At 57.5% G+C, this 17267-nt stretch overlaps 2 protein-coding genes across 2 annotated transcripts; both read left to right on the forward strand.

Moving 5' to 3' along the window:
* The first annotated feature begins 6316 nt into the window (after nucleotides 1-6316).
* LOC142823852 (uncharacterized) lies at nucleotides 6317-11412 on the forward strand. The gene is made up of 2 exons (XM_075915487.1): nucleotides 6317-10881; nucleotides 11273-11412. The coding sequence occupies exons 1-2, from the start codon at nucleotides 7444-7446 to the stop codon at nucleotides 11303-11305; spliced, it is 3471 nt and encodes a 1156-aa protein (XP_075771602.1). The 5' UTR covers nucleotides 6317-7443; the 3' UTR covers nucleotides 11306-11412.
* Nucleotides 11413-11652: 240 nt separating this feature from the next.
* On the forward strand, nucleotides 11653-16754 carry LOC142823854 (uncharacterized). The gene is made up of 2 exons (XM_075915501.1): nucleotides 11653-16223; nucleotides 16615-16754. The coding sequence occupies exons 1-2, from the start codon at nucleotides 12786-12788 to the stop codon at nucleotides 16645-16647; spliced, it is 3471 nt and encodes a 1156-aa protein (XP_075771616.1). The 5' UTR covers nucleotides 11653-12785; the 3' UTR covers nucleotides 16648-16754.
* Nucleotides 16755-17267: the final 513 nt, after the last annotated feature.

Below are 17267 nucleotides of genomic sequence, written 5' to 3' on the forward strand. Positions count from 1 at the left end.
TTGCCTTTTTTCGAAAGAGCACTTTCGAAAAAAGGCGTTCTTCCTCGTGAAATGAGGAGTACCACCGTCGAAAGAAAAGCCACGTTCTTTCGATTTAATTTCAAAAGAATGCAGCTGTAGTCTAGACACAGGTGAAGTTTTTTTCTAAAAAAGGCTACTTTTTTCGAAAAAACCCTGCAGTCTAGACACAGCCTAGCTTACTCTGGTATGTCTGTTTTCACTTACAATCACTTAATTCCTACTTTTTATATTTAATAAAATAGTTTTGTTTATTGTTAAACCTAGGGTAAATAATTGTTACCTGGGAAGGAAGGGGGGAGCCATAGCTATGCATATCTCTCTTCCATTGATACAAAGAATGAACTCTATGTGCTTCCTCTGTGTAAAACTATTATACAGAGTAATACTGATTTAGTGAGAGTTTTGGTCCCTTTGGGACTATGTTCCTAGGTGCAGTCAGTTCCCTATCATTTAGGTCTCACAGAGGTGGGCTATGTTACTGTGTTGGGGAGTGGTTACTCCAACTCTGTGCCTTGGCTATGGCAGACCAAAGCTTCTGGCCCAGTAGAACAGGCTGATATGGTGCTCCAAAGGCAGCAGGCGGGCTCAGTGGTATTATTAGCACACTAAATGACAGTCTCAAGGGGATCCAATCCATCACATCATAGAACTAAATTAGCTGGAGGAAAAAAAGGAAGAAAATATTTCCTATATAGCTGCAGAACAGGCTACTGCTTTCAAGAGCTAGAATAGTGTTTCAACAAACTATTTCCACTTGTTTCAGCAGTCACATCTCCTGTTCAGTGGCTTGACTTTCTTTAAAATTTCAGCAATAAATATATGCTACTTGAATGTTCTATTTTTATTTAATTTACACACACTTGATATTTGCAGACCTACCTACATTACTCTGACAGTCTTGTCTGAGTGCTTGTTTTAGATTTTACAGTCTCATAATGTTTAAACAAATATTTTTTGTATGATTCAAAACTCTTTGTAGGAGGCAGTAACTGATTTTTGCCATGTTTTCAGCAAATTATAAGTGACAAGAGAAGTTAATCTGTGCCTGCAGTTTAATGCATGAGAAAGAAGTGATGAATCTAAGTAAGGTATAGGTCTCACAGGATGCAATTAGATAAAACAGATATAGTCTTTTTCTAATCCTGTAAAGGGCAATATGCTTACTTATCGGAGTCCATTCTGACTACTAATTATGTTAATTCATGAGCTCCCTAAGGCAGAAGAACGAGTTTGCCTTTTTGCAAGTGTCTAACTCAAGTTACTGAGTTTCTTGCTTTTTCATCTCAGTCTCTTTATTACTTTTTGAATATACTGTTTATTAATTTTCCAAAGATCAATACAGTAATGCAAATAAAGGATACAATATTTTTAAGAATCATTTAGAAGCACATAGAGAAATCTAACATTCACAAACATAATGATGGGAATTGTCCAAAGTTCAAATGAAAAATAGGGAGATTATTTCTATTATGTGCCTTTAAAAATCTTCTTCATTATGCTTTGAATTCCAAGATCTATTCTGGATTTCTTACCTTACAGAAATGATATATGGTACTTAAAACACTGAGGCCAACCTTTGAAGTTATTTAGGTGCTCCTGCATTCAGCATCACAACACCTACCTGATTTAGAAGCCTACAAAATCTCATTGACATTTGATAGGTTGTAGCTATCCGAATGCCTAAATCATTTGAAAATGAAATTTAGGCTCCTAAATTAGTCAGATTTCCAATGCTGATTACAACACCACCTACATACCTTTAAACCCCTGAGTATGAGACAGAGTCATGACTAAACTTTGTGCCTCAATTGTCATTCAAATAAAGATGAAACAAAGAGCAAATGTCAATTTAAGCTCCCATCACCACACAGAAATCTGGAAACTAAAAGCACTGGCTTTAATATCAGCCTTGTCCATTCTCTCTGTTATTCAATTGTGTACATTTGTTTGCATAATATATTGGAGCAGCAGGGCACAGTAATTACGGCAATCAGTCTCTGAACACATTAATCTGCACTAAACTGCAGGGAGTAAATGATGCAGAAAGAAATGGAATAGAGAAATATTTCTTTTGTTTGTGGCCAATTTTAAACCAAGTTAAAATCACACAAGGCCAACTTGTAATTTATGTCATGGTTGCCTAACTATCAGCAATTAAAATACCTGGTAAAATATTTGATTTGTAGAGGCTTATAAAGTATTTATTTCATGTGAGCTAATGAGCATGCTATTGTAAGCAATAAAAATGACTCCTTTTTGTTTAGTTTTATGACAAATAGTTCTTGTTAATCATCATATTCCTCTACTAGAGTGTAACTAATGGCTTTCAATAGCACATGGGCAAATGTACTTGTTTTTATTTCCTCTTGCCTTTCATTATTTTTTTTCTCTTCTTATTTGGACTCTTACTCCAGTTTACTTTCTTCTGGAGCATCACATCCATAATATAGTTGCATCTAATGATGTAGAATGTGAGAGTCTTAAAATAGGAGACCATCACAATTCATGGAATCACTATCCATGGTTCCATATATTCACAAGGGACTCCTGTCTGGGCCTAGGAGGAGGGGGACAGAAGGGGAAACTCACTGCAGCCTCCACTCCTGTGGTGAGTTCCCTGCTGCTGCCTAGAGCTGCAATGCGTTCTCTGCAGCTTCCAGCAGCTATGATGGGCTCCCCATATCTACCAGTAGCTGCAGTGAGTTCTCCATGGCTCCTGGCAGTTGCAATGAGACCCCCTGGATTCCTGGCCCCCCAGGATGAGTTCCCTGTGGCTCCCTGATTAAGATGAGTTCAGGAGCTGTGGGCAGCTCACCGCGGGGTCCAGAAGCCGTGCATTTGCAAATGTCATTTGCGGTGATGCCAAGAACTCATCCCCTGCGAACTGTGAGGGTTTCCTCTGTTTTCCTTTTTCTGTAAAACTCGCTCTCCCCTATTACTGGGGAATAGTAGAAATAACTCTCTTCATGAGATGAGATAGTACTATAATGAGAACATATATGCTAATTTCTATAGTAAGCATTTGACATGTCCTGGGTGAATCAGATGTTTCTGAAAGTCTGAACAGTCTCACACTGAGGTGAGTGCTCCTGCAGTTTCTCATAACTTAGAAAGTCTTTTTCTCTTTTAACTATTTCTAGTGTTGTATGTTCGTTCCTAACAAAATCTTTTAGGTACTTGCTAACATTAACATTCAGGATGCTAGAACATTATTACCATTATTGTAAACCATTGCTTTTTGTATTTAGAAATTAGTGTAAACACCTGGAGTTTATCTCTGTGATAAGGAATTCATTTCATAGCTCCTTTGATGTCCATATGTGTCCTACTTGGAAAAGTGCTAAACTTGGAACTTATAAAAGATAGTGGTTATAAAAAATATTACAAATACTTTATTCAAGTATACCACGATAATTTCCCCTCTGTTATTTCTGTTCCACCTGGTGCTTCTTTGGGTACGTCTAGACTACAGAGTTTTGTCGACAGAAGTTTTGTCGACAGGTTCTGTTGACAAAACTTCTGTCGACAAAGCGCATCTAAACTACATCAGGGCACTCTGTCGACAGAAGAAAGTACCCGGAACTGCTTTGCCGGGTCACAGGGGCAGCATGTACTTCCTTGTTCTGCTGCCTACACTTTGCAGAGATGCATGCTAAAAAGGCCACCCCATCCCCCCCCAACTAGCCATTGCTCTGCTGCTGCAGCTGCCTAGAGGGATAGCAAAGGTTCTGCAGTGCCTGTTTGGAGTGCCCTGCTTCCTGGCACAGCACAGCACAGCAGTGTGGGTTTTTTTTTTTTTTTGAAGGTTTTTCCTAACCTTTGTTTACCACGGAGCGAGAGCTTCCCCTGGCCAGGTGCTGGCCCCACTCCACGGTGCTTCAAATGCTGCTGCAACTGCATGAGACTATGATGCTGTTAATGCCTGGTCCGGAACCTGAGCCCAGACTGGAGCCCCTCCTTCAGGATGAAGCAGCACTGTTCCTGCCTCCGAACTTTTTCCCGGACAGGCGATGTTGGAGGATGGAAACAAGTACGGACTGGTGGGACCGGCTCGTAATGGAGCAGTGGGATGATCAGGCTTGACTCCAAAACTTCAGGATGCGGAAGTCCACCTTCCTGGAACTTTGCAACTGGCTTGCCCCCACCTTGCAACAACAGGACACCCACCTGCACCCTGCCATCCTGCTGGAGAAGAGGGTAGCTATTGCCCTCTGGAAGCTGGCCACTCCTGATAGCTACCGGTCAGTGGGACAGCAGTTTGGTGTGGGGAGATCTACTGTAGGTGCTGTGTTGATGGAGGTAAGTCCCTTGGAGACGGGGGGAGGGCAGTCCGTAAGGGGACTGTAACCGAAAAAGGGTGGATGGGGGGCAATGGAGGGGACGTGGTGGAGGGCTCCTGTGTCTTACACCATGATACTACTGGGAGCAATCACTGGGGGAGGGGGGTTCTGGGTTCTTGGGGGTATGGATGGTCACCAAAGGACTTGGGCAACCCCTCTGACTTCATAATCTGTGTGTGTTTGTATGTGTCTATTTTTGCAGGTGGTGAGGGCCATCAACTCACAGCTGCTGAATCGGATTGTCCGCCTCGGAGACCTAGACACCTAGACCTGGACTATTTACGGACCTGTGTGTGGGGTGGTTGGGCCAGGCACATGATGCTCGGATCTTCCGCAATTCACACCTGTACGAAAGGCTGCAGACAGGAACCTTCTTCCCCCAGAGAACCTCTGCTATCGGGGACGTAGAGATGCCGGTCTGCATTGTGGCCGATGCGGCGTACCCCCTCATGCCCTGGCTTATGAAGCCATACACAGGGCATCTGACCCCGAGCAAGGAAGTGTTTAATGCGCACCTGACACACGCCCGTTTACAGGTGGAATGCGCATTTGGCCGGTTGAAGGGAAGGTTTAGGTGTCTGCTAACTTGCCTTGACATGGGGGAACACAATATCCCAGAGGTGGTGGCAGCATGTTGCATCCTCCACAACCTGGTGGAGAGCAAAGGGGAGGCCGTCCTCTCAGGTTGGGGGCCAATGGCTGAAGTGGAGGGCAGGCGATTTGCGCAGCCTCGGACAGCTGCCGTTCGCCAAGCCCATCAGGCAGGGGTTCGCATCCAGGAGGCTCTACATGAGCGCTTCTCAGCTAGAGCCCTATGACTCCCCAAGGTATCCCCAATGGGGTCTGTGGGCCTTCCCCCCCATCCCAAAACCTTCCCTCCCACAATCCATCCCTGCATCAGCCTCTGAACAGTTAAGACGCACACACCATGTTAAACTTGAAAAATATGTTTATAAAGGAGTAACGTTAGAATTTGATCTGTTATAAAAAATAGAATTGTTTAACAACTGTGAAAAATAAACTTTTTTTTTAATTATTAACTTGTGTTTATAACTGTGGTAGGAGGGGGTATTTCAACCTGGAGAGAGGAAGGGAGGGAGGGAGGGGGGATTTCCAACATGGCGTGAGGGACGGAGGGAGGGAGAACAGACAACTTAAGGGTAATGGCAGCCTCGCCTGGGCCGCAAGGATTTGCCACCCCTTGTCCGTGGACCCTGCCGTCCTCGGTCTCGAGTTGGGGCTGACAATGACTCTGCTCTAGCAGGGGGGGAGGGGCAGGGCTGGAGGGGTGGCAGGGGCTGAGGGAGAGGAAGGGGGGTCAGAGGAGCTGAGGGGAAGGACGGGAGGTCAGAGGGGGCTGGAGCTGGATGGGCAGGAGGAGTCCCCAGGGGGAGAGGATCTGGCACAGCCAGGGACTCCCAGACGGTGGCACACATTGTGCTCCACTCTGGGAGGAAGTCCTGCAGCAGGCGAGTATGCCACCGAGCCTCCTCCCTCGCTCTTTCAGCCATGGTCTCTTGCATTTTGGCCATGGTCCCCTCAATTTTCTCCAATGCCTCCACATGCCTCCTCAGGAGGTCGTTGTAGGTCCTCCAATGCCTGCGGGTGCTGTGGGACCGGGTGGGTGGTGGCACAGGAGTTGCTCGGCGGACATCAGCAGCAGGTCCAGCTGTGGAGAAGAAGAGGGAAAAACCAATCAGTGTTAGCAATTCACACACAAGTCCATACAACAAGGGATGGGAATGTTGTTCCTGGTAGGCCATGTCTGGCCTTGCCAGCCGAGGCGGCTGCACAGGGGACCCGTTGTGGCTAGGATAATGTCCACCTCCACCCCCTAGATCCTCCCACCCTCCACTGTGGCCGTCCAGGCCAGATCAGTGTGCAGCCACAGTAGGACAGGGGCCTGCTGCACCTTGGGTCTCCCATGCCCCCCACCCACATACCCACTGTGACGGACCCGGCAGGGTCCGCACTAGGAGCGGGGGAGGCCCCCCCGCTCCGACAGGAAGCGGCGGCCAAGGACGGCCAGAAGCCGCTCGGCGCGGCGCCGCCGGCCCCGCAGCGGCTAAAGGCGGGGGCGGGCGCGCGCCGGAGGGGACGGGGGAAGCACCGGGGGCCCGGGAGACGTCCGGCGCGGGCGCCCCGGTTCGCGCCCCGGGCAGGAGCCGCGGGCACGCTCCGGCCGGAGCCGCGCGGGGATCCGCCGGAGGGGGCGGGGCTGACGGCTCCGACGTCACCCGGCTGCGCCCATAACAAGGGCACCGGGACGCCCAAGAAGGGGGAAGCGAGCGGGCAGCCACCCTGGCTTCCCGGCACCCCAAACACCCGGCCTTCCGGGCGACCAAGGGAGACGACCCCGGCAGTTGGAGGCTCGCTTTGGGACGGACCCGGCGGCTACGACGGGGTAAGTGACCCGACTCTGCGCCGGCCCAGGGGGCCGGAGCATCGGGGGTGGAAGGAGTCCGAGGCGGGGCCGTTTTGGCGCCCGTGGGCAGGCGAGTTTCGGGCGGCTGCCCCGCCTGCCGTGAGGGGAGCGCCTTAAAGCACCCATCTCACTTAGGGCCTCGGGCTGGGACCCGGTGGTGAGGGCGGGCCCGGGTCCCCCACTCCCCCACACCCCGACCTCGGCGCAAGCCCAAAAAGGCAGCGACGGTCGAACACAACACCCCTCCCCTTCCTCGCGGAGAGGGGCAACAAAGCAAGGGGACAAAGAGTAGAGGGACGGCTCAAGAGCCCCGGTCGGGTCCCCGGCCGGGGGCCGCCCGGGACGTTACAGGTCCGGGTCCGCTGAACCCCCTCGGCCCTACTCGGGGCGAGGGGTGATCGCACCCGGGGCCGGACTTGCCCGTGAACCCCAGGGGACGGGACAACTGGGCATTTGGAAGGCGGTGGGTTCGCGGAGCCCCACCCCAGCCCGCCGGCCCAGTCCGGGGGGATTTGGGGGTGCGAGGCTCGCACCCTTAAAACCCGCCACACTGGTGGAGAGTGTGGGTATCGAGGTAGTTCCCTCCCCATAGACGAACGTGAACAGGCCAACCGGCCGACAGAGCCCGCGTGGGGCGAAGAAGGAACGGGCGACCCGATGGAGCCTCGACCGTTCCTCGAATGGTTCAGTGAGAACCAGCAGCAGCAACGCCAGGCCCAGCAAGAACAACAGGCCCAACTAGTCCAACAGCTGACCACGCAGTTCCAGGAACATCAGAGGCTGCTGATCCAAGAATTAGCAGCCCAACAGGAGCGGTGGCGGCAGACAGTGGAGAGGCGATGGGGAACCCCGGCCGGAGCCCCGGGGACATCGGGCGAAGGACCCAACTTGCCCCTGCGCCTGACGAAGTTGGGACCTCAGGACGACCCAGAAGCATTCTTAACGACTTTTGAAAGGGTGGCGACGGCCGCCCGGTGGCCGCCGGACCAATGGGCGACGCTGTTGGCCCCCTACTTAAGCGGGCCCGCCCAACTCGCCTACCGCAGCCTGGCCGTAGCGGACGCCTTGAACTATCCGAAGGTCCGCGAGGCGATTCTAGATCAGGTGGGGCACTCTCCCGAGACTTGCAGGCAGAAGTTTCGGCAGGAGGTGTTTAGAGGTGGCGACCGGCCTCGGGCGGTAGCCCAGCGACTAAAAGAATGGGCCAACCGGTGGCTAGAGCCCGAGCACAAGACGGGCAGCCAGGTCTCAGAAATGGTGGTGATGGAGCAATTCATCCACATTTTACCGAGGGACGGACAAAGGTGGGTCCGCCGGAACCAGCCCGCAACGCTCAATGAGGCCGTCACGCTGATGGAAGCCCATCTCCTCGCGGAGAGGGAAGAGGGCGGCGCCGGACGGGCCAACCCGCCCACCCCGAAGGTAGGGGGGTCCCGGTCCCAGGGGAAGCCTCCAGGGGGAGAACCCTCATCAGGGGGGCGCAGGGGACGCGATACCCCCCCCCGGTTGGCCCCGGTCTGGCCCCGGCCCCCACCCGAGAGAACAGACGCGGAGCGGCGACCCGAAGGGGGGCCACGGGAGGTCCGTCCAGGAGGAAGAGGGCCCTGCTTCCAGTGCGGGCAGGAGGGGCATTTTAAGCGGGAATGTCCCCTAATGGACTGCACCCTAAGCCAGGGGACGGCGGCCGAGCCCCGAGAGGACGGGGGAACCAGAGGGGGTCCCTTGGTCCATCGAGTGTGGCTCGAGGGCCGCCCCGTTCAGGCATTGGTGGATTCGGGCTCCACCGTCACACTCGTGAGGGCTGACCTCGTCCCCCCTGGACACCCAGAAGGCGAGCCCGTGTGGATGAGGTGCGTCCACGGGGACGTGAAGGCGTACCCCACGGTCCAACTCCGCCTGACCGGGGGGGGACAGGACCGGGTTTGGCCGATAGGGAAGGCCAAAACCTTGCCGTATCCCGTCCTCATCGGCCGCGACTGGCCCGGGTTCGAGCTGTTCCTAAAAGGACAGGACCCTCCGGCGGAGGAAGGAGGCCGAGAGGGGGCGGCTGGCGACTTGACGCCGGCAGCAGCAGAGAAGGAGAGAGCGATCTGCCTGGAGCTCGAGACAGCGCCGGACTTCCTGACCGAGCAACGGATGGACCCCACCCTCCAACATGCCTGGGACCAAGCGGGCACCCCTGACGAGCAAAGGCAGGGCGAAGAGAGGGCACCGCAGGGACCACAGTTCCAGGTATGGGGTGACCGCCTATACCGGGTCACGAGGGAGGCCGCAGGGGGGGTACGGAAACAACTCGTGGTCCCCACCCGCTTCCGTCGGGAAGTCCTGGAATTGGGGCACGCCGTCCCATGGGCAGGGCATCTCGGCCGGGAGAAAACCTTAGACCGGGTCCTGCAGCGGTTTTTCTGGCCCGGCATTTTCAGGGCTGTGCGAGACTTTTGTGACTCCTGCCCGGAATGCCAGAGGACGGCACCAGCCAGAGTACCAAAAGCCCCCCTTGTCCCCATGCCAATAGTGGCGGTACCGTTTGAACGGATTGCCATGGACCTGGTAGGGCCACTGGAACCCTCGGGGCGGGGGCACCGTTACATTATGGTAGTTGTCGATTACGCCACCCGGTACCCCGAGGCGATCCCGTTAAGGAACACAAAAGCCCCGACGTTAGCGCGGGAACTGCTCCGGATCTTCTCTAGGGTAGGGCTACCCCAGGCCATCCTTACGGACCAGGGCCCGAATGTAACCTCCAGGGTCATGAAGGAGTTGTGCAAGATGTTAAAAATCCACCGGCTGCGGACCTCAGTCTACCACCCCCAAACCGATGGATTAGTTGAGCGGTTCAACAAAACGCTCAAGGAAATGCTACGCCGATTCGTGCTGGAAGACCCCCGGGGGTGGGATTTGATGTTACCTAGCCTGATGTTTGCAGTGCGGGAGGTCCCGCAAGCCTCCACGGGTTTCTCCCCCTTTGAGCTGCTGTACGGCCGCCGGTGCCGCGGGATTCTGGACCTCCTGAAGGAAGGATGGGAGAACCAAGCTTCTACCGGACGAGGGACAGTGCAGTACATTACGCAGCTCCGGGAGAAGCTGAGCCGGCTGGGGGAGTACGCCCGACGGAACCTGGAAGACGCCCAACATCGCCAAGCCAGGTACTACGACGCTAACGCGCGACGTCGGGAGTTCCAACCGGGGGACCGGGTTATGCTACTCTTACCCACAAAAGAGTCGAAGCTCCTGGCGCAATGGCAAGGCCCCTTTGAGGTTATCAAGAAAGTGGGGGAGGTCGATTACGAGATCAGACTGTCGGGCCGACGCCAGGGGACCCAACTCTTTCACGTTAATCTATTGAAGAAATGGGTACCCCGGGACACCCTGCTGATCGCACCCCCGTCCGAGGAGGAGGACCTAGGACCATGGGGAGGAACCGAGACGGGGCCCGTAGAGGCTAGCCTGAACCCCGAACTGACCCCTGCCCAGCAGGGGCAACTGCGGAGCCTCCTCCACCAGTACCAGGAGACGCTCACGTCGCGCCCGGGCCGAACCATGATGGGGGTCCATCAGATTGTCACAGAGGTAGGCCGAACCGTGCGGGAACCTCTGCGCCCTCTCCCCCGAAAGGCGTGGGACACCGTAAGGCGGGAAATTCAGTTGATGCGGCAATGGGGGGTTATAGAGGAATCGGTGAGCGAGTGGCGCAGTCCCATCGTATTAGTCCCCAAGGCGGATGGCTCCACACGCTTCTGCATAGACTTCCGGAAGGTCAACGCTATATCCCGGTTCGACGCGTACCCCATGCCAAGGGTGGACGAACTGTTAGAACGGCTGGGACAAGCGGTCTACATATCGACACTGGACTTGTCTAAGGGGTATTGGCAAATTCCGTTAGACCCCCAGGCCCAAGAGAAGACCGCCTTTTCGACTCCGTTCGGCTTGTTCCAGTTCCGGACGATGCCGTTCGGACTCCACGGGGCAGCGGCGACCTTCCAAAGAGTGATGGACCGGGTGTTGGCCCCCTACGCCGAGTTCACCGCCGCCTACATCGACGATATCGTCATCTATAGTCGGACATGGGAAGAGCACCTGGGACATTTACGAACGGTATTGTCAGCCTTACAGAAGGCCGGCCTCACTGCCAACCCAAAAAAATGCCGCTTCGCGCAGCATGAGGTTTCTTACCTGGGGTACACGGTGGGGAGGGGGAGACTAAAACCTATCTTCAGCAAAGTGCAGGCACTGAGGGAATACCCCATCCCGGCGACCAAGAAACAGGTCCGCCAGTTCTTGGGACTCGCGGGGTATTACAGAAAGTTCGTACCTCAGTTCGCGTCGGTGGCGACCCCCCTAACGGAACTGATACGAAATTCAGAGCCCACCAAAGTACGTTGGAACCCGCAGGCGGAGCGGGCTTTTTATACGCTAAAAGAAAAACTAGCCGCCGCCCCCGTGTTAAGGCAGCCAGACTTTGATGAACCCTTCATTCTTTATACAGATGCCTCCGAGGTGGGACTTGGCGCCGTACTGACGCAGGAGGGACCAGATGGGGACCACCCCATCTTATACCTTAGCCGCAAGTTGCTGCCCCGGGAGCGAGCTTACGCAACCATTGAGAAGGAGGCATTGGCGGTAAAATGGGCGGTGGACTCCTTGCGATACTATTTGTGGGGGAATAAATTCAAATTGGTGACGGACCACGCTCCACTGGTCTGGCTTAACTCCATGAAAGAGACCAATGCGCGGATTATGCGGTGGTACCTGGCCCTGCAGCCCTATTGCTTTGAAATAGTGCACCGACCCGGGGCCACCCACCTTAATGCAGACTTCTTTTCCCGGATAGGAGGACCGGCGACCCTTCCAAAGGGGGGAGGTGTGTGACGGACCCGGCAGGGTCCGCACTAGGAGCGGGGGAGGCCCCCCCGCTCCGACAGGAAGCGGCGGCCAAGGACGGCCAGAAGCCGCTCGGCGCGGCGCCGCCGGCCCCGCAGCGGCTAAAGGCGGGGGCGGGCGCGCGCCGGAGGGGACGGGGGAAGCACCGGGGGCCCGGGAGACGTCCGGCGCGGGCGCCCCGGTTCGCGCCCCGGGCAGGAGCCGCGGGCACGCTCCGGCCGGAGCCGCGCGGGGATCCGCCGGAGGGGGCGGGGCTGACGGCTCCGACGTCACCCGGCTGCGCCCATAACAAGGGCACCGGGACGCCCAAGAAGGGGGAAGCGAGCGGGCAGCCACCCTGGCTTCCCGGCACCCCAAACACCCGGCCTTCCGGGCGACCAAGGGAGACGACCCCGGCAGTTGGAGGCTCGCTTTGGGACGGACCCGGCGGCTACGACGGGGTAAGTGACCCGACTCTGCGCCGGCCCAGGGGGCCGGAGCATCGGGGGTGGAAGGAGTCCGAGGCGGGGCCGTTTTGGCGCCCGTGGGCAGGCGAGTTTCGGGCGGCTGCCCCGCCTGCCGTGAGGGGAGCGCCTTAAAGCACCCATCTCACTTAGGGCCTCGGGCTGGGACCCGGTGGTGAGGGCGGGCCCGGGTCCCCCACTCCCCCACACCCCGACCTCGGCGCAAGCCCAAAAAGGCAGCGACGGTCGAACACAACACCCCTCCCCTTCCTCGCGGAGAGGGGCAACAAAGCAAGGGGACAAAGAGTAGAGGGACGGCTCAAGAGCCCCGGTCGGGTCCCCGGCCGGGGGCCGCCCGGGACGTTACAGGTCCGGGTCCGCTGAACCCCCTCGGCCCTACTCGGGGCGAGGGGTGATCGCACCCGGGGCCGGACTTGCCCGTGAACCCCAGGGGACGGGACAACTGGGCATTTGGAAGGCGGTGGGTTCGCGGAGCCCCACCCCAGCCCGCCGGCCCAGTCCGGGGGGATTTGGGGGTGCGAGGCTCGCACCCTTAAAACCCGCCACACTGGTGGAGAGTGTGGGTATCGAGGTAGTTCCCTCCCCATAGACGAACGTGAACAGGCCAACCGGCCGACAGAGCCCGCGTGGGGCGAAGAAGGAACGGGCGACCCGATGGAGCCTCGACCGTTCCTCGAATGGTTCAGTGAGAACCAGCAGCAGCAACGCCAGGCCCAGCAAGAACAACAGGCCCAACTAGTCCAACAGCTGACCACGCAGTTCCAGGAACATCAGAGGCTGCTGATCCAAGAATTAGCAGCCCAACAGGAGCGGTGGCGGCAGACAGTGGAGAGGCGATGGGGAACCCCGGCCGGAGCCCCGGGGACATCGGGCGAAGGACCCAACTTGCCCCTGCGCCTGACGAAGTTGGGACCTCAGGACGACCCAGAAGCATTCTTAACGACTTTTGAAAGGGTGGCGACGGCCGCCCGGTGGCCGCCGGACCAATGGGCGACGCTGTTGGCCCCCTACTTAAGCGGGCCCGCCCAACTCGCCTACCGCAGCCTGGCCGTAGCGGACGCCTTGAACTATCCGAAGGTCCGCGAGGCGATTCTAGATCAGGTGGGGCACTCTCCCGAGACTTGCAGGCAGAAGTTTCGGCAGGAGGTGTTTAGAGGTGGCGACCGGCCTCGGGCGGTAGCCCAGCGACTAAAAGAATGGGCCAACCGGTGGCTAGAGCCCGAGCACAAGACGGGCAGCCAGGTCTCAGAAATGGTGGTGATGGAGCAATTCATCCACATTTTACCGAGGGACGGACAAAGGTGGGTCCGCCGGAACCAGCCCGCAACGCTCAATGAGGCCGTCACGCTGATGGAAGCCCATCTCCTCGCGGAGAGGGAAGAGGGCGGCGCCGGACGGGCCAACCCGCCCACCCCGAAGGTAGGGGGGTCCCGGTCCCAGGGGAAGCCTCCAGGGGGAGAACCCTCATCAGGGGGGCGCAGGGGACGCGATACCCCCCCCCGGTTGGCCCCGGTCTGGCCCCGGCCCCCACCCGAGAGAACAGACGCGGAGCGGCGACCCGAAGGGGGGCCACGGGAGGTCCGTCCAGGAGGAAGAGGGCCCTGCTTCCAGTGCGGGCAGGAGGGGCATTTTAAGCGGGAATGTCCCCTAATGGACTGCACCCTAAGCCAGGGGACGGCGGCCGAGCCCCGAGAGGACGGGGGAACCAGAGGGGGTCCCTTGGTCCATCGAGTGTGGCTCGAGGGCCGCCCCGTTCAGGCATTGGTGGATTCGGGCTCCACCGTCACACTCGTGAGGGCTGACCTCGTCCCCCCTGGACACCCAGAAGGCGAGCCCGTGTGGATGAGGTGCGTCCACGGGGACGTGAAGGCGTACCCCACGGTCCAACTCCGCCTGACCGGGGGGGGACAGGACCGGGTTTGGCCGATAGGGAAGGCCAAAACCTTGCCGTATCCCGTCCTCATCGGCCGCGACTGGCCCGGGTTCGAGCTGTTCCTAAAAGGACAGGACCCTCCGGCGGAGGAAGGAGGCCGAGAGGGGGCGGCTGGCGACTTGACGCCGGCAGCAGCAGAGAAGGAGAGAGCGATCTGCCTGGAGCTCGAGACAGCGCCGGACTTCCTGACCGAGCAACGGATGGACCCCACCCTCCAACATGCCTGGGACCAAGCGGGCACCCCTGACGAGCAAAGGCAGGGCGAAGAGAGGGCACCGCAGGGACCACAGTTCCAGGTATGGGGTGACCGCCTATACCGGGTCACGAGGGAGGCCGCAGGGGGGGTACGGAAACAACTCGTGGTCCCCACCCGCTTCCGTCGGGAAGTCCTGGAATTGGGGCACGCCGTCCCATGGGCAGGGCATCTCGGCCGGGAGAAAACCTTAGACCGGGTCCTGCAGCGGTTTTTCTGGCCCGGCATTTTCAGGGCTGTGCGAGACTTTTGTGACTCCTGCCCGGAATGCCAGAGGACGGCACCAGCCAGAGTACCAAAAGCCCCCCTTGTCCCCATGCCAATAGTGGCGGTACCGTTTGAACGGATTGCCATGGACCTGGTAGGGCCACTGGAACCCTCGGGGCGGGGGCACCGTTACATTATGGTAGTTGTCGATTACGCCACCCGGTACCCCGAGGCGATCCCGTTAAGGAACACAAAAGCCCCGACGTTAGCGCGGGAACTGCTCCGGATCTTCTCTAGGGTAGGGCTACCCCAGGCCATCCTTACGGACCAGGGCCCGAATGTAACCTCCAGGGTCATGAAGGAGTTGTGCAAGATGTTAAAAATCCACCGGCTGCGGACCTCAGTCTACCACCCCCAAACCGATGGATTAGTTGAGCGGTTCAACAAAACGCTCAAGGAAATGCTACGCCGATTCGTGCTGGAAGACCCCCGGGGGTGGGATTTGATGTTACCTAGCCTGATGTTTGCAGTGCGGGAGGTCCCGCAAGCCTCCACGGGTTTCTCCCCCTTTGAGCTGCTGTACGGCCGCCGGTGCCGCGGGATTCTGGACCTCCTGAAGGAAGGATGGGAGAACCAAGCTTCTACCGGACGAGGGACAGTGCAGTACATTACGCAGCTCCGGGAGAAGCTGAGCCGGCTGGGGGAGTACGCCCGACGGAACCTGGAAGACGCCCAACATCGCCAAGCCAGGTACTACGACGCTAACGCGCGACGTCGGGAGTTCCAACCGGGGGACCGGGTTATGCTACTCTTACCCACAAAAGAGTCGAAGCTCCTGGCGCAATGGCAAGGCCCCTTTGAGGTTATCAAGAAAGTGGGGGAGGTCGATTACGAGATCAGACTGTCGGGCCGACGCCAGGGGACCCAACTCTTTCACGTTAATCTATTGAAGAAATGGGTACCCCGGGACACCCTGCTGATCGCACCCCCGTCCGAGGAGGAGGACCTAGGACCATGGGGAGGAACCGAGACGGGGCCCGTAGAGGCTAGCCTGAACCCCGAACTGACCCCTGCCCAGCAGGGGCAACTGCGGAGCCTCCTCCACCAGTACCAGGAGACGCTCACGTCGCGCCCGGGCCGAACCATGATGGGGGTCCATCAGATTGTCACAGAGGTAGGCCGAACCGTGCGGGAACCTCTGCGCCCTCTCCCCCGAAAGGCGTGGGACACCGTAAGGCGGGAAATTCAGTTGATGCGGCAATGGGGGGTTATAGAGGAATCGGTGAGCGAGTGGCGCAGTCCCATCGTATTAGTCCCCAAGGCGGATGGCTCCACACGCTTCTGCATAGACTTCCGGAAGGTCAACGCTATATCCCGGTTCGACGCGTACCCCATGCCAAGGGTGGACGAACTGTTAGAACGGCTGGGACAAGCGGTCTACATATCGACACTGGACTTGTCTAAGGGGTATTGGCAAATTCCGTTAGACCCCCAGGCCCAAGAGAAGACCGCCTTTTCGACTCCGTTCGGCTTGTTCCAGTTCCGGACGATGCCGTTCGGACTCCACGGGGCAGCGGCGACCTTCCAAAGAGTGATGGACCGGGTGTTGGCCCCCTACGCCGAGTTCACCGCCGCCTACATCGACGATATCGTCATCTATAGTCGGACATGGGAAGAGCACCTGGGACATTTACGAACGGTATTGTCAGCCTTACAGAAGGCCGGCCTCACTGCCAACCCAAAAAAATGCCGCTTCGCGCAGCATGAGGTTTCTTACCTGGGGTACACGGTGGGGAGGGGGAGACTAAAACCTATCTTCAGCAAAGTGCAGGCACTGAGGGAATACCCCATCCCGGCGACCAAGAAACAGGTCCGCCAGTTCTTGGGACTCGCGGGGTATTACAGAAAGTTCGTACCTCAGTTCGCGTCGGTGGCGACCCCCCTAACGGAACTGATACGAAATTCAGAGCCCACCAAAGTACGTTGGAACCCGCAGGCGGAGCGGGCTTTTTATACGCTAAAAGAAAAACTAGCCGCCGCCCCCGTGTTAAGGCAGCCAGACTTTGATGAACCCTTCATTCTTTATACAGATGCCTCCGAGGTGGGACTTGGCGCCGTACTGACGCAGGAGGGACCAGATGGGGACCACCCCATCTTATACCTTAGCCGCAAGTTGCTGCCCCGGGAGCGAGCTTACGCAACCATTGAGAAGGAGGCATTGGCGGTAAAATGGGCGGTGGACTCCTTGCGATACTATTTGTGGGGGAATAAATTCAAATTGGTGACGGACCACGCTCCACTGGTCTGGCTTAACTCCATGAAAGAGACCAATGCGCGGATTATGCGGTGGTACCTGGCCCTGCAGCCCTATTGCTTTGAAATAGTGCACCGACCCGGGGCCACCCACCTTAATGCAGACTTCTTTTCCCGGATAGGAGGACCCCCCCCGGACGGCGACCCTTCCAAAGGGGGGAGGTGTGTGACGGACCCGGCAGGGTCCGCACTAGGAGCGGGGGAGGCCCCCCCGCTCCGACAGGAAGCGGCGGCCAAGGACGGCCAGAAGCCGCTCGGCGCGGCGCCGCCGGCCCCGCAGCGGCTAAAGGCGGGGGCGGGCGCGCGCCGGAGGGGACGGGGGAAGCACCGGGGGCCCGGGAGACGTCCGGCGCGGGCGCCCCGGTTCGCGCCCCGGGCAGGAGCCGCGGGCACGCTCCGGCCGGAGCCGCGCGGGGATCCGCCGGAGGGG

The sequence above is a fragment of the Pelodiscus sinensis genome, chromosome 1 (assembly GCF_049634645.1).
Source record: "Pelodiscus sinensis isolate JC-2024 chromosome 1, ASM4963464v1, whole genome shotgun sequence".
NCBI classification, from domain to species: domain Eukaryota; kingdom Metazoa; phylum Chordata; order Testudines; family Trionychidae; genus Pelodiscus; species Pelodiscus sinensis.